The 22,684-nt window shown below is 43.1% G+C and overlaps 1 protein-coding gene across 1 annotated transcript; it reads right to left on the bottom strand.

Annotated features, from left to right (window-relative positions):
* Positions 1-205: 205 nt before the first annotated feature.
* Positions 206-22,194, bottom strand: STOM (stomatin). The gene is made up of 7 exons (XM_039506794.1): positions 22,037-22,194; positions 12,471-12,574; positions 11,446-11,518; positions 9,775-9,857; positions 5,725-5,928; positions 4,860-4,994; positions 206-1,381 (listed from the first exon to the last, which is right to left on the bottom strand). Exons 1-7 carry the CDS (start codon positions 22,095-22,097, stop codon positions 1,187-1,189), a joined length of 855 nt encoding a protein of 284 aa, XP_039362728.1. The 5' UTR covers positions 22,098-22,194; the 3' UTR covers positions 206-1,186.
* Positions 22,195-22,684: the final 490 nt, after the last annotated feature.

Consider the following 22,684-nt stretch of genomic DNA (forward strand, 5'->3'; position numbering starts at 1 on the left):
CCAAATAGCTAATTCTCTTTTCTTGCATCATTCTTTAAAACTGGAACATAGAAATGTTTAATTTGTACCACACATACACTGCACTAAGATTAACAAGACAAAATGTAAAAGGTTATGAAATCTTCACATAGTATGCAATCACGACTGTAAGTGTTGAATGTCAAAAGTTGCTTTTACGCAGAAAACAAGTAAAAATAGTCACCAATTTCCTCTAACAGACAGAAAAGCTGTGTATAGATCTTTTATTAAAAAGGAAGTACAAGACTTTAAAATTACCTTGTTTGCAAGAGATGCAAGTCTTGGGACTAACATACGACACTTCAAATTGTTTACAAGCGTATTTAAAATCAAGACAAAAAAGGCTACTTATTTACAAACAAAACAGAATTTTTTTTTAAAAAGAACATTCCTTTAAAAAGTAGATGCACAAATAAAGGCAGATCCAGAGACATTTTAAATGCTTTAAAAAAGGCATTAATCAATACAGACAGACACACAAACCATGACAACTGGATAGCGTATACAAACATTGTATCCATAACTACAGTGTGCGCATACCATTTCCGCTGTTACAGCAAGGCAGGGGTGGAAAATTTAATTTCAGCAGTGCTGGCAAACTGCTACATCTTGCAAGAGGGAAAATTGCATTTTAAGACGCCACTGACCTGGTTTTCAGAGAGATCGAGTATACACATTGTTTTACTTTAGCAACTGGGCAGAACTGAAGGAACAGTCTGTGTGGCTACCAAGAGATTCCAGCTTACATTCCCTCCACACCCAGCGCCAGGGACCCTTTTCTCTAAGGGGAACACCACCACAGAGAGTGTGTGTGGCTGATGTGAGGTAATCACTTCTCTGGTGTGTGATCACCTCACAGCCCTTCCAGAAGTGAGCTCTTCACACAAAGTGGTCATCCCATTTGCAAATGGGATGTGTGTGTAGATTACAAAAGCTTGTGACCCACAGGAACATTAAAACAAGCATCTATATTTAAATTAAGAGCAGAGTTTGTTTATATAAATTGCAGAAGATTTTGATCACTCACACTCACATACACAAGTATCACACAAAAAAGGCCCCTTTAAAGATCCCCTCTGCTAACATTGCTTTAAGCTTTAGCAGCTAATTTGGTTTCACAGACCAGACCTGCTGGGGAAGATCCCTTTCCCACTACATCCCAACAAGTTTAGCGTTTTGCACCCAGGATGCCCTGCAGCAGGTCTATGGGCAGGGGGAAGACAATGGTGGAGTTCTTCTCCGCAGCGATGGTGGTCAGAGTCTGCAGGTAGCGAAGCTGAAGGGCAGCAGGGGACTCTGAAATAACTATAGAGGCTTCTTTCAGGGCCCTGGAGGCGTTCATTTCACCCTCAGCCGCAATTACCTGAGGAAGAGAAATGCATGAAGCAGCAGGTCTAGCATGGTGCTAAAATGGAGACTAGTTTGACTATTTCAGTCTCTTCCATTGTAAGACAAGACAGTGCTCAAATGAGAAAAGCTTCAAACAACAGTTTTGGGCACCCTTTGTGCAGATTTGGTTTACAATTTAAGAGATTTGTACCTTATGAATAGGGCCCTATCAAATTCACGATCCATTTTGGTCAATTTCAGGGTCATAGGATTTTAAAAACCATAAATTTCATGATTTCAGCTATTTAAATCTGAAATGTCAGCGTTGTAAGGGTCCCGACCCCAAAAGGAGTTGTGGGGGGGGGGAGGGGGGTTGCAGTACTACTACCCGTACTTCTGCGCTGCTGCCTTCAGAGCTGGGCAGCTGGAGTGCGGTGGCTGCTGGCTGAGAGCCCAGCTCTGAAGGCAGAGTCACTGCCAGCTCAGTGCAGGAGTAAGGATGGCATGGTCTGGCATTGCTACCCTTACTTCTGCGCTGCTGTCTGCACAGCTGGGCCCTCAGTCAGCAGCCGCCACTCTCCATCCGCCCAGCTCTGAAGGCAGTAGCACAGAAGGAAGGATGACATGGTATGGTATTGCCACCCTTACTTCCGTGCTGCTGCTGGCAGGGCACTGCCCTCAGAGCTGGGCATTTGGTCAGCAGCTGCCGCTCTCTGACCACCCAGATCTGAAGGCAATGCAGAAGTAAAGGTGACAATACCATGACCCCTCCTAAAATAACCTTGTAACTCCCTTTTGAGTCAGGATCTCCAATTTGAGAAACACTGGTCTCCGCTGTGAACTCTGTATAGTATAGGGTAAAAGCACACAAAAGACCAGATTTCATGAGGGGAGACCAGACTTCACAGTCTGTGACATATTTTTCATGGCCGTGAATTTAGTACTTATGAAACAGCTGCCAAGACCCTGCCAAACAACCCCCTTCAAGAGCCAGCAGAAGAGACTATAACACACGCTGCTGCTGCACCCTGTAGGCACTTCTTGTGGGTATTAGTGGAAATTGTAGTGCAGATACCTGAGCAGAGCAGCCAATTAAACCTGACTCCACTGCTCTGCAACAAAGTTATACATTAAACATGGCTTCTGCTGTAAGCTAAATCAAAGCACAATATTCACTGACTTTACTGCTACACCCTGGGAGGGATGGGATGGGATAGAGAGTAATAATAAGCTCATCTTCATATTTCAGACGCCTAAGATTCACTTTGAATATCAAGCTATGAAACAAGCTGAGAGGTAGATATAAAGTGGTTGTCCTCACATTTAAAGGTGACTGCAACATACTAAACAGCTAAACCAACAACATCAGAACTCATGATTATAGACCTCGCCAGCTAGTAATCCCACTGGGGGTCCAGATCTGAGACTGAGAATCAATACCAGATCCCTTTAAAGCCACAGAAGCCAGACTGGATAGGATGAGGGTGGTGGCATGGTGAATTATAGTGTTCTGGTTCCTGAGTGGGGCAAGGTAGGTATGTGGAGGATACTTCTTTCTACATAATATAGTCCACTCTGATTACTCTTGCAATGGGTCTCCATCCTTTTAACCATCAGACTAAGTTAAATTATTTGCAGATTTCAGACTGTTTAGCTACCCCAGAACAGGGCTAGGAATTACCATTTGGAACATACAAGTTATTGCCTAGAACCAAGGCCTCTTTCTCGCTGCCCTCCCAAGCTCACCTTCCATAACTCCTAGCACCTGGGTCCAATGAAATACAGATTTGCTCTCGTTTTTATTTCCCCACAGAAATATAAGAGAGTCTGAACAATTTTAAAACAGGAATATACAAGTGGCTCAAGAGGTCTCATTAACTATTTCCCTAGGGGTGAGTCTCTCCTCTGTCTGTAAATGATAATTAAGGCTGTGTTTTAATCTGAGTATTTTTAGTAAAAAAAAGTCACAGACAGGTCACAGGCTAAAAACCAAAAAAACATAGCCCCTGACTTGTCCATTATTTATACTAAAAATACTAATGATTGAATCTTGGAGGGGTCCGCTGTGTGTGTGTGTGGGGGGGGGGGAAAGCTGGGGAGGAAACCCAGGAGGCCCGCTGCTGCTCTGGCCCCCGCTAGTGGGAGAGGAGTCCCACTAGCGGGGGGGGGGGGGGGGTGGGGAACTGCCGCCACTCTGGTCCCCACCGGGAGGAGGGAGCCCTGGGGGGGTCAGTGGCTGCTCCGACCGCCCCAGGACTGCTGAGTCCCTGGGGCCAGCTGCATCGGCCACTGCTCGGGCGGTCCCCGGGGCCAGCTGCCCGAGGCTGCCAGCGCAGCAGCCAGTGCGGCTGGCTACAAGACCGCCTGAGCGGCTGGCTGCAGAGCTGCCCCAGCAGCGGCCAGTGTGGCTGTCCCCAGGGCTGCCTGAGCACCTGGCCCTGGGGCAATCTGCTTGGGCGGCCCTGAGGTCAGCCACACTGGCTGCTGCAGGAGTCACAGGGCTCACAGGAAGTCACAGAATCTGTGACCTCCGCAATCTCCGTGACAGACACGTAGCCCTAGTGATAATAAATAAGAAGTTGGATGCCAAGAGTCAAAAGGGAAATAAAAGGATACCCTTAAGTCAAATGTAAGTTCCATAGCATCAAATGGACTATGGTGAAACCTCCCATTGCTGAATGGTGATCTTCGGGTTTCACAACGAAGATTTGTTTTTCTGATCAGACGAGGCTCTGAGCAGACTATTGACATGTTCCTACTAGTGAGAGAGAAACTGAACCTCCGTCTCAGACTGGAATTCTTAAACACAACCTGCAGCTTCACACTCAAGCTAACTCAGTAAATACAAAACACACAAAATGCTTCCTGGGTTCCCCAGAGGATCAGGAAACCACCAGAGGGAGCAAGTTCCACAGCACAAGGTCCTGAAAAGCTTCCCAGAGCTTAGCAACGGGGCTGAGTCTACATAGCAAAACCATAAGTCTCAGGGGATCTTAAATGCTTTACATCAGATTTTCCCACCCTACACTACAAGCAAAAGGGAGTAACACAACCAAATGGATGAAGAGGGCTGCAGAGTACTTTACAAACATTTAGCCTCATGAGCTCCCTAAGGCATTATACTTTTTTCCTGCAAATGGAGAAATGGAGACAGAGTATAAGGGGCTTGCCTAAAGCCACAGCAAGTTAATAGAGGAGCTGGAAACACTGCAGAAGTCATGACAGTCTCACACTTCAGCCGCTAGGTCACATGATTTCCCAAGACTCCATTCTATTTAAGTTTTTCAGAACTTGCTCGGGGGGGGGGGGGGAAGAGAAGGTTGGGATTTCAGGGTTCACAGAAGTGAGACAGATGGTGTGACCCAGGATGAGTGCTGGCTTCCAAAGACAGCTCTACCAGATTCTTGCCCTGCATACCCCATGCTATTCTGGCTGAAGATCTCCATCCTCAGAGAGAGCTTTACGTGACGTTATTGATGAAAACGCAAAGTATGTTGAAGCTACTGTATTACCTTGGCTCTTGCCTCCCGGGCAGCTTCTGCTTCAGCAGCCATTGCTCTCTGTAGCTGGACTGGCAACTTTACATCCTTAATCTCCACGCGTTCCACCTTAATTCCCCATTCATCTGTTGCCTCATCGAGTGTGACCTGTTAAAGAGGCAAGACAAAGATGCTAGATTCATTTACTTGGCTACATTACAAAAATCACGGGTAAAAAAAATTACTTAGCGTTTAAACAAAGATACAGAACATATGAATTGAGTCAATACATAATATTAATATTTGGACATCTCCTTGCACCTGAGAATCTCAATGCACTTAGCTGATGGTTGTGTCATTGTTGAACCATGTAATATCAAATATTTTGAGAAGGGTGCACAAGCTGGTGGTCATCTCTTCGAACTATAACATAGGCCTGAAATACTGGTGCAACCCACCCTTCAGGCAACAGTGGTCCTCCTCTGTCCCAAGATTCTGTCTGCATCAAGCTGGGGAGGGTCTTCTCAAGGGTCCATGAACACAATTCTAGCATCCCTTTGCAGCTGTCTTCACAGCTCAGGGTAGGACCTTTTTATTAGAGTCAGGCAGTAGTTTTGCCTCTTTGGGATTATTTTTCTTTACTCCACTCTAGTGCCACCTACAATTTTTAAAGCTAAAAAACTAGATCTCATTGGCTCACTAGCCCATTATTGCCTTATTTGCATGCTGTCACAATAGCTCTCATGGAAGCTTTATACAAAACCCCAAATCCAAGGTTCACCTAGATATGCTCGGCTCTTCTCTGTACTGGTGTACAAGCCTGACTCTGCAAGGTGCTTATAGCCCTATAGTTTAGCTTTTCTGACTAGAGAAGCAATGCACCCAACACTGCTCATACCTGCATGCTGTGTGCAATTTCTTCTCGATCAGACAGGATCTGAGAGAGGTTCTTGGTCCCCAAAACATTCCTCAGGGTGGTTTGTGCCAGGAGCCGGGTGGCCGAGTCAGCATTTGTGATATTTGCAACAGCAAGGGTGGCATTCTGGACTTTGTAATAAACCACTCCATCCACGTTAACTGTCACAGAGTCCTTGGTAAGGATCTATAGGGAGGTAAGGAGTCAAATAATTAAGCAGAACAACAACGAAGAACGAAAAAGACAACAGAAGAAACTCTAATTATACTACTATGAGAGAGAAACGGGCCTATTTGAGTGGGGCCTAGTCTACACGTTTCTATTTTCTTTAGGTTCTGTAAACTTTTTCTTCTTTTAAGCTTAAGTAGGATTTATATTAATAGAATCTGACTGGTCAGGGAATGAGTCAGCTGTAGCAGTCACCTTGTAACAGGGCACCTCCTTAGGTTTCCAGGGAGTGTACGTATAAAACTGATCATGTGTTACATTAACTTCATGAGTTATGTCTTGACTGTGTTCATTCAATGAGCTGGTCAATAGTTGATTCCATTTTAACTGTAATTTTGATTTGATACTTGTGCTGTTTAATCCTTAACTAGTTCAGTAAAAATATAGTAGTTTTGATTTTAAGGTTGCCTTTTATTAATTTGTAATAAAATCCATAAAAAATAATAAAGCTGCTTTTTCTTTCAAAATTGCAACAAGAATCACAATATTTTCTCCAGGGTTAAAGGTAATTTAGTAAAGTATTTAAGAGGTACAGTTCTGTACCTAAATTTATATCTTTAGTCCTCACAATTATATGCTGGTAATACCATGTGTGGAACAATCCTGAGTCTGCCAGGAGGGGGTAGTCCTAAAACTGTAGGTTGTTTCTATTTCAAAAGAATACAAGGTGTAGGGGCACACATGTGTATGTATGTATGTATATTTACATATTCGCATACATGTGAATGAACCATCTCAGGTTTAAACTCCTTTAGACTAGGAGGAATTTGGGGTCAAGCTGCTTGTCAAGCTGCAAACCTAGCAAAAAGTAACTTTTTGCTAGGTTTGCAATAAGGTGTTATTGACCTCAAGGTCATGAGGTGTTAAAAATCCCCATATAGGTAAAACAAACAAAAAAAAAAAAAACCCAACCCCAACCCTCAGTAAAATGAGGGATTGACACAAAATATACTTGTCCTGCAGATAGGAAGCTTTGCTAGTTCCAGAATATTTCCCAGCAGCAGAACAGACTAATCTGTCATAAGCGAAGTGGCGAGATAAAAGGACAGATGCCATATATCAGAGAGTGGGCAAAAGCTCATATTAGCACCCTGGACTGAATAGTAGTGTGAGGCAGTGTACATCATTGAGTGCCCAAATCCCTAGGTCCTTCTGGCAGGGGAGGCTCCGGGAACATTCAGAAAGCAATAGGACTGAGACTACTCCAAGGTTTTTATTTAAATGCAAAGGTAGGAGTTTGGACCATTCCATTTGCACATGGTTAAGGATTGCTCTCTGGTTAAGAGCAAAAAAGCAGACTATCAAAATAATGTATAATGACAGATGACTTGTTTGATATTTGTATAGGTGGGGAGATCACTTATAACATGGGTGCCATCTCATAGCAGATACAGAGTGCTTGTGATTCTCACATCCATGGTACATTACTTATGAGACCACACTCATCAGATAAGGTGCACCTGACTAGGAGTGTCAATATATAAAACAAGAACAAAGTCAGTGACCTACTTAGTAACCAGATAGGAAAAAAGGAAGTGGTATTTTCACTCTGCTCTTTAAAAGAAATGCCTCAAACAAGAATTGCCATGTAGGTGTGGGTAAAACAAGCACTGACCAATGGCATTGTCTTCTATCTGACAAAACAGAAATGGCCATATAAACCAATCTAGCCTGCGACCCTGTCTCAGCAGTGGCTAATGCCAGCTTCTTTACAGAGAAGATATCTTGCCATATGAAGTTATACAATAGAGAGAGGTTTCTGCCAGTTAATGCCCAAGGCACTGATAAGCCTTGCAAGTATTTTCCCCAATATGTGCAAATGCAGATGCTTTTCTTCTGAATAATCCTTTTTGCTATCTTATTGCTGTAGGACATTATGGAGACAAATAGCTTAATTACATGTTGCATAATCCAGCACTCCAAGTATAGCAAGAGGCAACCAATTTATGTGAGTTTATAACACCCTCATCACCTACTTAACACAGAGAAAGGACTTTGATTTTTTTTCCATTCTCCTCTTTAAAGCACATGTTACAAAAGTACATACATAGGAATAGGAAGACTCAACACAATACTTAACTGTGCTCTTTCCTCTCTGAGCATAAAACAGTTTTGACTTTGGCTGGATAAGGAGGTTTTAAATTGCTCTACTATTCTATGTGCATAAATACAACGTAAACTGCAAACACTCATAGGATAACTTAGCCAGACTCTGGGGCAGAAGCCCTTTTCTCTTCTTCATGACCAAACGTTTATATCACTTCTTAATGGGTTCAAAGGAGAGAGGAAAATACTGTGGTTTGCCAAGGAACACAGAGCTCTACATTCAGATGCTTCCACAGAAATGAAAAGAATAGCTGGAATGGTACTGCTTAAAAGCAGCACTTCCCAAGCAGCAGCAAGGTTATGACTTTTTTTTTTTTTTTTTTAATTGTTAAAGCACTGAATTTGGCTCTCCTGGTAAACTGGAGGAATGGGGAAAAACACTTCAAAACTACTCTAGAAAAGCTTGTGAGGAACCACTCACATCAGCTGGCTACTTAAGAAATTAGTTTTCCCAGGGAGAAGGCCTAATGGATTTCATCTGGCCTGGCACCAGTTTTATTTATTGCTTTTCTTATGGCTGTTGATAACAGAATAAGACATGGATTTTCCAAGCATCCACTGCATTTTAATTGGACTAAGATGTCATATCTGGATTGCAGTGGGAATGGTACGCTGCAGAGACTTTCCAAGCCAAGTTCTAATGACCTATTATGTTTGTATTATTATTTAATATTTGTAAGCAGTGCAAGAGACACGCTTGGCACTTAATTGAGAGAACAAAGACACTGTCTTTCTCCAAGGAGTTTTGTAGCAGGGTGCTGGTGCAAAGGCACCTAATTAGCCCCTGCTCAGCCAGTCCCAATCAGGGGAAAGAGATTGGGGCTGGGGAGAAGCCTGGTGCCTGGCCTTTAGAATTGGCTGTAACTGCAGATTCAAGGCCAATAAAGGCTGGCTGGCAGCCAGAAGGGGGATTGGCCAGGGGAAGGTCAGTCTCCAGGCTGAAAGCAGACTCTGTTTAGGAGAGGAGATTATCAGGCCTGCAAGCTCTGTACATAGCACCATACTGGTGGTGGGAGAACGTTGTGTAAATAAAGCCATGGGTGCTGCATAACTAGAAGCCTCTCTGAGCTTTATTGGGGCAACCAGTGGGCCCCAGGAAGAGGGGCAGGCAGAGGACGTGTCACAAGTTTATATTCAAGGATAGATACAACAAAGTGTGACTTCGGGAGAGATGATCTCTGGCAAGGGAAAATGACATACAAAATAAAGTCATGAGGCTGCTTAAAATGTTAGTTCCTTTTAAGATGATAATAAAAACATACTACACTGTGCTGGGCTGGGAAAAGTAAAGTCCATGTCTAAGGGATTGCGGCTTTTGAGAAGGCTCATGGACAAGGGGGCATGTGGTCTGCTTGGCCAGCTACACTTGCTGCCCTTACACCTCAGGATACATTAGTTGCAAACTTGTTGGAGCAGTAACATCATAAAGAAAGAGTTTTGAATGTGTCAAATCATACTGCTCAAAATCTAAACACACACAGTTCCACTGGCATGTTTTACAAAACTGATTTGTTCAATACCAACAGATTTTAATAGGGCAATAGCTGGAGAGAATTCCTTGGAAAACATCTCCTGGCAAATCAGGAAGTAGAAGGGGGTTCAGAGAACCTTAAAGAGAAGAAAGGGGTACAGAGTGTTGAACTCTGTTTACATTTGATAATAAGTAAAGAAGACACTTAGAAAAAAGGGAAAACTTACCTCCTGGGGAGGTATATCAAATGAGATTGTCCTCATATCCACCTTGATGAAGCTGTCTGTGCAGGGCAGGATGAAGAATAGACCTGTACACAAAAATCCACCCCACATAATGAGACAGTGGACCATTTACACACATTTATTTTAGCAGCCATTTGTGATCTCCTCATCCTAATTCAACGTTTCTAGATAGTGCTGCTGTACTTGTCAGGATCTTGGCAGCTTTTGATTTTTTTTACTACCAGGATTTTGCACTGCAGTTAGTGGATCTTAAATTGGGTTCAGACATTATCAGGGGCCAGATTTTCAAGAGCTTAGCACGCTCACTTAGGATTTTCAAGAGATACCAACAACGTGTGACAATGCATTCAGCTCTTTTGAAAATCTGACTCTTGTTTAGGGAGTTGAGCTCTTTTGAAAATCTGGTCCCAATTGGCTACTTGTAGGAACTAGTTCTTGGAGGCAGGCTTTATTAACATTCTGTGGCACTGGGGAGGGGATGTCATTATTTACTTCCCATGTCCAGACATGGGGAAACATTCCAGAAGCACCAAGATCGTGGGGATGATATGACAGGAAATTAGTGCCTCTGCTGCTCATTCCTAGCATTAGGCTTGACAGCTGAAATCAATGTTGTAATCCTTTAAGGTCTTGGCCCCACTTCTAAAGTACACAGATAACGTTTTCAGAAGTGCCTAAGTGACTTAGGAACCTAAGTCCCATTTTCAGAAGCATCTAGGCTCTTAAGGCATGTAGGCATTTTTGAAAACTTTACCCCATATATTAATTTTCCAAAAAAATACCTTAATTTGATTAGATTGCTTGTTTCATACATTGTTCCCTATTCGCCCCCACAAATATACATAGCCCAAGGAGGACTGGATGAGACTCACTTTGTGGGGAGGAGTTAGGGAAGCTAGGCAGTCACTGCCTGTAACATACTACTCACTGGATAAGCAGAAGCCTTCATTCTCAAGGGCTATGAATCCAGTGCCTTTAATGTAATTCATTTGAGGTTAAACTACACGGACTCCTATTTTATCACTCCCTACAAAATTACAACAATTTATAATTGTATGTATTTATTAGGCACATTAGCCCTCAGACCCTGAGCACCCTAAAGGTAGAGCATGTTCCAAATGAAATCACAACCGGTGTAAAGAGTAAAATCCTATATATCCAAATAGCTTGGGGGACAGGGAATCTCTGTATAAACAAAGAGCTATTCAATGTAACCAATGCAAGTTGAAGACATTATCTCCACTAAATATAATTAGGACTACTTGATAAGAGGAGTTTTACTAAAATGAGTTTGAAAGACATGTCCAACATCATATAGTTCCTCCAATAAATTAGAGAGGGAAATAAAAATGTCTTCAGTTTTGCTCAGAAAATTGCCACCATTTAACTCCAATTTATATTGAGGGAGCTTGACATATAATATAAATTCTGAAATATTTTATTTTCTAGGCAATTAACATTTACTTTAAGCTAAAATAGGCCATCCGATGCCTTTTTGGGGGGTTAAATTTCAAAGAAATCCATTCATTCATTTTGGTGAGTCATTTAAAAAAAGTACCAAGCTAATGAAGTGCCTTTACAATGTGGTTTCATCTTGCAGACCATCATATAACTGAATTACATGCCTTATGCTGGATCCTACACCGGACTGACCTGGTCCTTTTGCTCCACCCCTTCCAATGCGTCCAAGTCTAAAGATGATGGCTCGCTCATATTCCTTTATGATCTGTAATGAGAAATCAGATGTTTAATACAAAAGTCTCCATCAAGAATTTAGATATAATATCTTGGCTTCCAAATATATTAAGGATAACTCTGAACAGTCTCAGGTCTTGCAGAATGTAACATGCACACTTTTCATGTCCTCACCCCAGTTGTTCTAAGCAACAAATACTAAAGAGGGTTATCTGTCAGAAAAATATTCTAAAAGATTAAATCTTCTGGGGAGTGGAGTAATTTTCCAAGGATAGAGGTGGCAGCTCTGTCACCTGGAGGGGGACAAAACATTGGAAATACACTATCAGGAGCACTATTGCACTGAGGTGGGCAGATGGACTAGATAGGGTCTAATGGCCTTTCCATTTCTAATTTTTCAGGTTGTGTTGTGTTTTTTTCTTTTTAATAAAAGGTTTATAATTTCCTCTGCCCCAATTGAAATGCATTCAAAAAATTGAGATTAAGCCAAAGTATAAGCATTTCCCCAGGGTCCAGAAACCCCAAGCTCAGGGAATTGAGTGACAACACAACCTTGTACCATAAGTGCCTGTCATTCCATTATAAATGTAAGGAGTGGCTCCTCAAAATTAATACTTGTTCTTGCTATTATTTTGACCCTCCAATGCAGTTTAGACAGGGATGAAAATTTGGGATTCCTCTCTTCTCCCACAACCTCGCAGCATTTTCCCTTTCCTCTTCTTTCCTACAGAGTAGTAATTGAGATGCCACTGAAATTAGCCTTCTGACTGATAATATAGAAACATGGCAATTCTTGTGTGCTGGGCTTGAATACACTGAGTGTTAAGGATTGTCCTTAACCATGTGTTATTGTCAAAGTAAGAGGGATCAGGACCAGCTGGGTTTTGAGACAAAATAGTGAATTGGACAATGTTGTTAAACTATTAGGAAACATCCTGCACCTTTTTAAACTTTAGATCAAGCTTTCATGTGAACATCTTTACCTTTATGCACAGCCAGATTGAGATTGGAAAGGTAATAACGACAAAGAAGAATGAGACGATCACTAGCAGCCATCCACACACACCAAGGCCAGTGTTGGTCTCTTCTGGAAGAGAAATGTAGCTATTTTAATAGTTAGAGCAGAACCATCTTTGTTCTATTAAATGATTAAAATTTAAAAGATACAACTACACATTCCATGCTATAAGTCATCATGAGAAACATCCCTTAGGACAAAGCCAATCCTCATTAGAATTAGAGCACGTTGGCCACATTATGGACTTAATTCTGTTTTTGCTTCCAGTGATGTAAACCTCAGAGAGCAGAATTTGGGCAAGTGAATGAAATCACAGAATTGAAGTATGTTTAATCCACATACCTTAAAGATATGAAGATATAAATTTAAGTCACTGCAATATTTTACCCAAATCAGTTTCCTCTCTCTCTGCCAGGAAAGATTGTGAAGTAATAGTAGAAACCTGTCTGCCAGGCTGATTTAGAAGCAAGAAGAACACATTGCTATGTTTCCCCAAGAAAGGGGTAAAAACACCAGTTGCTGCCGCAAATGATTCTAGTGATTTACACCTCTGAATCCTGAGTAACCTATCACAGAAGGTGCAAAGTGCTGCAGTTGCCCCCTCCCCCGCCCACAAATCACCCGAAGACCTGAGAAGATGCCCATTCTCAGAGCTGTCCTATCAAAAAAAAATTCTAGAAAGTAGGATGAGATACAATGCTTAGGAGCTAGCTTGGCCCCTCAGCAAAGGACATGTTCCTGCTCAGCACTTTCCTGCTGAAAGGTCCTCATATTCGAGGAATACGTGCTAGTCCTCTGCTGTGAAATGGCTGCTCTCTCTCTCACCCAGACTCCACTAAAAAGGTTTCCTGGAGCAAGGAAGAACAAGAGTCAGTAGTTCTGAATGGTTCAGAGCTTGAGAAGAGCCTGCCAACTGCCATCAGGGTGATGCTGAGCTGTCAGGTGCAGACAGTGAAAATGGACACTCATTGAAGAGGAAATCCCTTATCATTCCAGCTAAGAGTCTCAACTAGCAGCCAAAAGTCTCTGTTGTCAACGGTAGAGTTCCCAGGGTGAAACTGATCACGGGCAAAGGCTGCATTGATACTAGGGGATTAAAACCATCATCGTGCCACTGAAATTCATCCCCACCATCACCCTCACTCCTTAGCCCTCTAAAATCCTTAAAAACAAAAGTTTTGACGTGTAGTACAAGAACATGTATACAAAAATACATAATGAAATATATATATATATTTTAAAAAATCACAATGCTCAGATGTGTCTGCTAAGATACACAGAACACAATACTTTAACATCTAAACTATAAGACTTTCCTTTGGACTATGCTTCTGGGTTTTGCTATATTCCACAAACATCAAGATGGTGCATTCTCAACTGTAAACAAAAAAGTTTTTTTTATCCCGACATAATTGCCATTCTATGCAAACTCTGCTTTTCAATCCATTTCACAGGACCTGGGATTTATTAAGAAATAGACTGTGCTACCCAGATGTTGGAGTTCTAAGAATAGTGGTCAGAGAATCTATCAGCTTCAGCTGGGTTTTATTTGAAGACTTCTGTGTGTTTCCTGAGGGGAAAGACACAACTGATTATTTTCTGTACTCAATAAAATTACAATTTCCTATAAAAGGGGTGGCTAACCTGTGGTTCTTCAGAAGTTAATATGAGGCTCCTCATCTATGCACCGACTCCGGGGCTGGAGCTACAGGCGCCAACTTTCCAATGTGCCGGGGGGTGCTCACTGCTCAACCTCTTGCTCTGCCATAGGCCCTGCCCCCACCCCAACCCTCCACTGACACTGCCGTGATCTAGCTCCTCTCCCTCCCCCCCCCAAATAGCCTCCAGCACCTCACGAAACAGCTGATCGGGAGGTGCGGAGAGGGAGGGGGAGGCGCTGATGGCTGCCGGTGGGTGGGAGGCGCTGGGAGGGAGCTGATGGGGAGGCTGCTGATGTATTACTGTGACTCTTTGGCAACGTACATCGGTAAATTCTAGCTCCTTCTCAGGCTCAGGTTGGCCACCCCTGCTCTAGATATAGTTCCTACAGAAAAGTAACTCAACTGCTTTACAAAGGATTAGCCTGCATGTTCCCTGCGCCCTGCTCTATCAAGTCCTGCAGGTCAGTATGGTTCCCGTTCATAGATGGGGACACTCTTAGAGAGGTTAAAGTCTATATTTTCAAGTGTGTCCACTGATTTTGGGCACTTAACTTTAGACAACTAGGGCCCACTTTTTAGAGGGGCTGACCACCCACTACCCCAACTGAAATCAGTAAGAGCTGCAACTATTCAGTGCCTCCAAAAAAATCATGCTCCAAGGGTCTCAAATTGAGACTCCAAAATGTGAAAATTTAGGCCTAAACTAATCTGACCAACCTCACACAAGAAGTCAGTAAAAGAAGCCCTGAGGCTTAGTTTCCTCCTTCAGTCAACAGATCAGCTCTGAGGTATTCTTTGGCCTTTCAGCTAAGACAACGTAACTTGTCTTGAAGGGGGATGGACGTCACAATCCAGTATTACTCAGAAAGGTAGGACGAACTAATCAGCCTCCTGTCCTTAGCCAAGAATGAAAAGAAACATCAAAGACAAGTTAGCTCAAGCTCAAGAATGTGCTCCCAATACCAACTCGGGGCTTCTTGAAGGAAAGACCCCATGACCTGTTGCTTAGTAGCTCTGAGTAATAAGGTTATCTGTGGGTAATGGGGACATACAGAGGACAAGGAAACTATTGCTGCAATTTGGTAATCAAGGAAATGATAAACAATTGTGCACAAAACTATTAAGCAACCAGCTGTCAGAACCTGGTCATTCAGGGTGTGTTCACAATGCAATTAAAAACGCACAGCTGGCCCATGCCAGCTAACTCAGGTTCACAAGTCTCAGGCTCAGGGGCTGTTTCATTGCAGTGTAGGTGGTCAGGCTCAGACTGGGTCTCCGGGACAGTGATTTCAATACGATTTGGTGGCACTAAAGTCACTTGGGAGAAAAAAAAAGAAAGAGGATATTGTAATATGTTTGGTACCCCGTCTTAGCCCTGTGCCTTTTGCTTGGACAGACACTACATGTCCTCAGATCAAGTATATTTAAAAAAAGATTTCGCACAGCTTTATATACAGCATTCACCCCTGGACTCAGTCCACCTCCCACCCACTTTTATCAGACTCTAACTACAGTACCGTAGTGCTTGGCAGAGTGTGACAAAGAACAAAATCATTCTTTTCACAAAATGCCCTCCAAATAATCGACAATAGAACTGCTAAGAAAAAAGGCGTGCAGCATACTCAGTTCTGGGAAGAAAGCAGCAACAGATGAATAAAGACGCATGTTTTCATTTCAGCACAGGTAACTGTAGAATGGAGTTCCACTTCCACTGGAACAAGAGAATCAGCTAAAGATAGATGAACAGAATGAGCTAGGTCTGGACTGAGATTCTGAGAACTGGGTTCTGTTCCTTGTCCTACCACAGCCTCCTGGTGTGACTGAAGGTGCCTCGCTTTCATATCTGTAAAATGACACTTCTCCCATCCCAGAAGCATATTGTGAGGCTGCATGAGATCTGTGGGTCCATGAGATCACCTGATACTACAGCAGTGAGCACCATACAAAAGCTCATCAATTATTATTAATTTTATTAAGGTAGGGCCTAGGAGTCTTAGTCATGGACCAGGACCCCATTGTGTTAGGTGCTGTACAAATACAGAACAAAAAGAGTCTCTGTCCCAAGAAGCTTACAATCTAAGCATAAAATAAGAGACAACAGATGAATACAGATGGGGGGGTAGAAGGAAACAGTATTGGTCAACATGATTGGCAGTGGCCTTAGCACATTGCAACCTAACCTAAAATAAAGGATTTAGTTTTATCATACAAAATATGGAAATCTATACTTTAAACCTCAGTACAACAGAACCCCATTTATCCAACCTAATTAGGACCGGACCTAGATCAGATAATCAAAAATCCGGATAAACGGGAGAACTGGAAAATAAATTGCTGCAGTGCCATCTAGTGGCTACAGGAGAGATCACCCGCTTCTGGCCCTGAAGTCCTGGTTGTCCGGTTAGTGCAGAGAGCTGGTTAATGAAGGGTCAGATAAATGTATTTGTACAGTAATGGATTTACTGTATCTAGTAAATAAGAGGGAGTCTCTCCTAAATAGAAACAGGTGAGTGGAGAGAGACTGAATTCTGCAAATTCAGAGCAAGTTTATCTTTGTTTCCACAAAATAGTTCAATGAAATCTGGTTTATGCAACCAATCAAGGAACTGACAAAAACTGGCTGCTTAAACAGGAGGTGGGAAAGAATTTATTCAGTGTATTCTGGGCCACATCTTATACCAAGTAGTTGCCTAATAAGGATGAGTTCCTGTACAAGTGTCACTGTATTGAACTTCAATATTCTTCTCTCCCTACACATTTGGAACTCCTGTGAGAGGAATGGCAAGGGGACAGCCGCTCTTGCATGGGGGAGGAGGGGGAGAATACCAAAGGGGACTACTATCATATGGATATATGGAGGATTTTGCCTTTCCACAAGCTGCCATAGACTCCAAAATCTGACAGAAAACACACACAGCTAGAAGCAGATTTTACAGGTTTGTGGTCCTCATACCCACACATAATCACTGCCACAAGTGTATGTTATCTACAATAATAACTTATTGAATGGATTACACAGTCCTTGCTCAGTATGTCAAATTATGCTGAATACCTTAATTTTCAATTAATTTGTAAAGCTGGTGAATTTGATTATCTGTTCTATTAAGATAGGGAAGGTGGAGAAATCAGCTTGTGCAGTTTTGTTACTCTATTTACTATATTATCACTTTCCTTATATATTGAGAAGTAGTTCACCAAAGAATGACTATAATATATATCTATATGTTAATGGTCATTTTTGTCAGCTTACTGGAGATGCAGAACTGGATGTAGATATGATATATATCAGCAGCCAGGGCCGGTGCAAGGATGTTTTGCGCCCTAGATGAAACTTCCAGCTTGCGCCCTCCCCCATCCCCGAGCCCCCTCCCTGAGGCGCCCCCCCATGGCAGCTCTCCCCCCTCCCTCTGCCCTGAGGCACCCCCCCCACCCCAGCGCACCCCTGCCCCGTCTCCTCCCCTAGCACGCCGTCGTTGCTTCACTTCTCCCGCCTCCCAGGCTTGCAGCGCCAATCAGCTTAGGCGCCGCAAGCCTGGGAGGCGGGAGAAGTGAAGCAGCCACGGAGTCCTCAGGGAGGAGGCAGGGCAGGCGTGAGCTGGGGCGGGGAGTTCCCCTGCCTGCTGCCCCCACCCTTACTTGCTGCAGGTGGCCCTCCCCGCGCTCCCCTGCCCCAGCTCCCTCCACCAGCGGCGACCGGGGTGGCCAAAGATCCGGCCGCTGCCGAAGAAAATGCCGCCCCCCAAATCCTAGTGCCGGTCACCTAAATGGTTGCACTAGCCCTGTCAGCAGCTAAAGTGCTGTCATCTGTCCTTCTTAAATTTGGCCCTTCTGGTTTCTAAGAGCCTTCAAAATGTAACATCTGTATCTTCCTCTTCCTTCTCCTCCACAAAGAAATTGTGTATAGTGGACACAAAATGCCTGTATATTCAGAAAGGAAATACGGTTTGCCAAATCAGCAAACAATTTCCTGTAGTTCTTGGGCAATCACTGGGTTATTCAACTGTGTCTTGACCCAGTGTATTTAGTCTTTGTTTGTGAGTATTCAGATTTTGAAAAGGATCATAAAAGGTTTTGGCTTAAACCTACAAAGGAGCAATTTGTTGTTGTATAGAATCAGATTTTTCAGTGGCTAAACAAGCTTTTACTCTTCCCAAATCCCAGGAAACTTTCCTCACAGTCAGACTTCCCATCCCACTGCTGCTTCTCAGAGCTATCAATAAAGAGGTAAATGAAAAGCTTTTCTAGATGGAAGTTGTTTAACGTATTTGAGAGTTCAGCCTACTTTTTAAAAAGGCATTTAAAAACAGAATGTTTCAATTCACTTATCCAAAGTCAAACCCCAAATAAAACTCAGTAGAATACAGCTCTGCAATGCTAATGGAAATCACATGAACAAACACACCTTTACTGTGAGAGCAGAAAGGTAGTTTATGTCAGTACTTTATTGCTGTATCAATATTTAAGAGCGTATTTCAGTGATAGGATACTCATGAGATCACAAGAGAAGTTGTCATGATGAGCTCAAGATGCCATTCAAAACAGAGATAGTTCATGCCCTGCTTGGCTTTTTACACCCAATGAACTCTACAGAAATTAGCTCATTTGGGAATTCCTAGCATTTATTACAGGATTCATCTGGAAAGGAGTGCTCTAGAGACTAATCATATATCTCACAATCATACACAAATTTCAACAGCATTTCATATGAAATATTAGTAGGAATGAACATTTCCATATCGCTACATAGTCAAACCTGACAGGGACAAATATTGTCCCACTCCATCTCAGGAGAAGAAAAAGTCATACACGCACACTGCATGATCACTAACATTTATTGCTTAGGATATATATTTAAGCTTTAATATACAGGAATACTTTAGGCAACTGCTGAAAAACTGACTTTAATAATCATAATGAACAAAGAGAAAATCCATTAGATAATTCGTCCACAGTAAGAGACTCAAAAACAGAGTAGTGTTACATGCTGGTAAAAATGCTTGAGTCCCATCTACACTACAGCTTCCACCACTGCTACCACTTACAGAATTGCATCATTTTTCAGAGCCATAACTCCCTAGAGCGGTCAAGGTTTACAAAAGTCAGTACCTGTATTACAGCAACTGCCAGCAACAGCAAGCTGTTTACCACAGTGCTATCTAACTCTGCTCTGAGCAGATTTTCATAAGCAGAAATATCCGAGTCTCATGTGTGCTAGCAGCTTAGCACAGGTGAAACTTCACCTATTGTTGTAATACAAATTCTAATTCTTCTGTTTCAGCATGTGAAGAGAAAAAAAACTTGCTCAACAATTCTTTGAAAGGCAGATCCTGCAAGCCCATTAAATAGCTTCTGGGCCATATCATACCCCAGTGGTTCTCAAGCTTTCCAGACTAGTGTACCCCTTTCAGGAGTGTGATATGTCTTGAGTACCTCAAGTTTCACCTCACTTAAAAACTACTTGCTTACAATATAAGACATAAAAATACAAAAAAGTGTCACAGCACACTGTTACTGACAAATTGCTTACATTCTCATTTTGTCTGTATGAAATTTTAGTTTGTACTGACTTTGATAATGCTTTTTATGTAGCCTATTGTAAAACTAGGCAAATATCTAGATGAGTTGATGTACCCCCGGAAGACCTCTGCATACCCCTGGTTGAGAACCACTTCAATACCATATTGCTTGTTTAGCATTCTTAGCTTCCTGTTGATGTCTCCTGTAACTTTTCAAAATACATATTATTTACAAACAATACCATTTGTTTTGTATTTTAGTTCCTTCCATTGTTTATTACAAGAGACATTTACAAGAAAACAAGGTCTGTTTCATTAACAGTTGGTCTTCTGTTGCTTAGTCCCTATTTAAAAATCAGTCACCCTCTGTTTGTAACATCACAACTGTGTTTTGTATATAGAGTTATGGGATAGAGATTAAGAAGTCAAGTCAGCATTCAGAGATCTAAGGATCCCCTCAGGAACAGAGATACTCTGACCAATAGACAATATAGCAAGATTGGCAGTCTCAGTCCAGCTAAGAATGGAGAGTTGTCCATATTGCAAAAGCCACCACCATTGGCACCAATTTACTCCTTAGCAGCAAAGCAGAATAGAAAAGTGAGGACTGAACTATCCACTCATCCCTAAAAGAAAGTCTCTCTATAAGCCAGTGTTGAGGCAGAAACTTGTATTTATACTGCCCATGCTGTACCTGTACTTAAGACAGATGACTTAACTCTCCAGGTACGTCAGTTCAACACATTTCACTACTACCAATTTTTAAAAAAGTTAACGGGATTAGGACTGAGTATCTGCCCCTCTAGAATGCTTCCATCCTATTGGGGCACACCCACTGATAACTATTGGGTTTGTTCTTTGTTCCCTTGTGCAAGTTTGTTATTTTGGTCTCTAGTGAACTATTACCACTACTGATCCTCTCCTAGCCAGTTGGGTAGGATCCTGTCAATCAAAAGGACAATGACAAATTTGTACCCTTAGAGCCAGCAACAGACCTTTTACACAAGCTTCTATACTTTTCCTTGGTTACAATTAAGCAACTATCTCCTTATAAGCAATTAATACTCCATTCTGCATTAATGGCTGGAGCGATGAATGGATTTAATGATGACAAATTGTACTGAATCAAAATAATTATAGACATCAGTAAGTCATATCAATTTACTGTATAAATACTTCATCTACTATGGCAAAAATAATTTACAGCCTCCATGAGAACATAAAGCATACAATAACTTCTGAATGACTGATAACTCGGAATGTGAAAAGGTAAGAGAGAAATTCACTTAATCTTATTCCAGGCACTTATTCAAAATGACTGGTTTAGTTATTAATATCCAAGATACACAAAGAATGATATAGATCTTTTAGTGGATACCAGAACTAGGCATTGGCCCCATGCCTAACAATACAAACAGGCATGCTGATATTTACACAACACAAGCTGCTCAACTAAACCTTTATATTTAAAAACAATCTTATGAATAATTCCCTCCACCCCAAACTGGCTACAGCGCAGAACAAACCCATATTTAGTCACATTCTGGCTGTCTCAATTTCCATTACATCATGTATTTAATGACAAAATAAACTGGTTTTCAGTAGTCAAATTAGTATTGTAGGATGATAGCCATGGAAAATATCTGTTATATTGAGTTCATCCTCTGAAAACCAACTCCGGGAGGTCATATGAGATGTTAAAGTGGTAAGAACAGATAATACAGGACACCCAAAAGCCCAAAGAATGTTGGATAGTCTAACTTTCTACTATAGCCCAAACTGCTAGTATAAAGCACCACTGAGAAACAGAAAAAAACGTGGAAATTGAAGAAGAGTGATCTGTCCCTAGTGATGCAAGCGTGCATGTGTGTAAGTACAAATTAACATCTGGTTAAAATAAAGTTTTCTGAACTTCCATTATGATTATTTTGAAAATCTTGCTGTCAGGGTTGTTTCACACCCCACCAATCGTATGGAACAGAGTGACCAGACAGCAAATGTGAAAAATCGGGACGGGGAGGGGGGTTGTAATAGGAACCTATATAAGCAAAAGACCCCAAAATCAGGAGGGAGGGGGGAATGTCCTGCTTGGGAAGCTGCCAAGAGTCTGAAGCGAACTTTGCCCTTGTTCAGCCCCGCAGCTAGCGGCTACCGGGGGCAGCCCCGTCCCGGGGGACTCGTGCTCCCCTCGAGACCCGCCCTGGAAGCGGGGCCCGGGGTCACGCGGGCCGCTCCTGACCGGCCGGGGGGCAGGCAGCGCCCTGAGGGAAGGGGCGCGGAGCGCGAGGCTCTGCCAGCACCGGGCTGGGCCCTGAGGGGCGATTCCCGCCTCCTGCCCGCCGCGCGCGCCTTACCGCTGAAGGTGTCCGGGACCCGCCGGCTGCGGTCGATTCTCGCTCCCTGCTTGTCCGCCATAGCCGCGTCCGCTGCCAACCGCTACCCTCCGCTCAGCTCCGCCGAGTGGCCGCACCCCAGCCGCCAGCCCCGCGATTCCCTCCGCCCTGAGCGCCCCGGGGCCGCCCCCTGCGCCAGGCCCCGCCCCGGCCCCGCTTAGCAGGGCCCCCAGGGCTCGGGGCGGAGCGCGGGGCCCCCTGGCTTCCGGCTGCCTTGGGGGGAGCCCCTCATTTCCCCCTGCGGTGAGGGCATGTGCGGGGCTTTGGAGTGGCAGAGGCACAGGGGTGTCGGGGGAGAGGGACATGGGGGTGTCAGGGATGGGGGGCAATAGGAGGTGGGGATATGGGGAGACAGATACCAGGATATGGAGGGCAGGGATCTGGGGAGACAGATACTGGGATATGGGGTGTCCGGGATATGAGGTGACAGATACAGGGATATGGGGTGTCTGGGATATGGGGAGACAGATACCAGGATATGGAGGGCAAGGGGTATGGGGAGACAGATACCAGGATATGGGGTGTCAGGGATATGAGGTGATAGATACAGGGATATGAGGGGCAGGGATATGGGGAGACAGATACTGGGATATGGGGTATCAGGGATAT

This window comes from Mauremys reevesii, linkage group 19 (assembly GCF_016161935.1).
Source record: "Mauremys reevesii isolate NIE-2019 linkage group 19, ASM1616193v1, whole genome shotgun sequence".
Taxonomy (NCBI): Eukaryota; Metazoa; Chordata; order Testudines; family Geoemydidae; genus Mauremys; species Mauremys reevesii.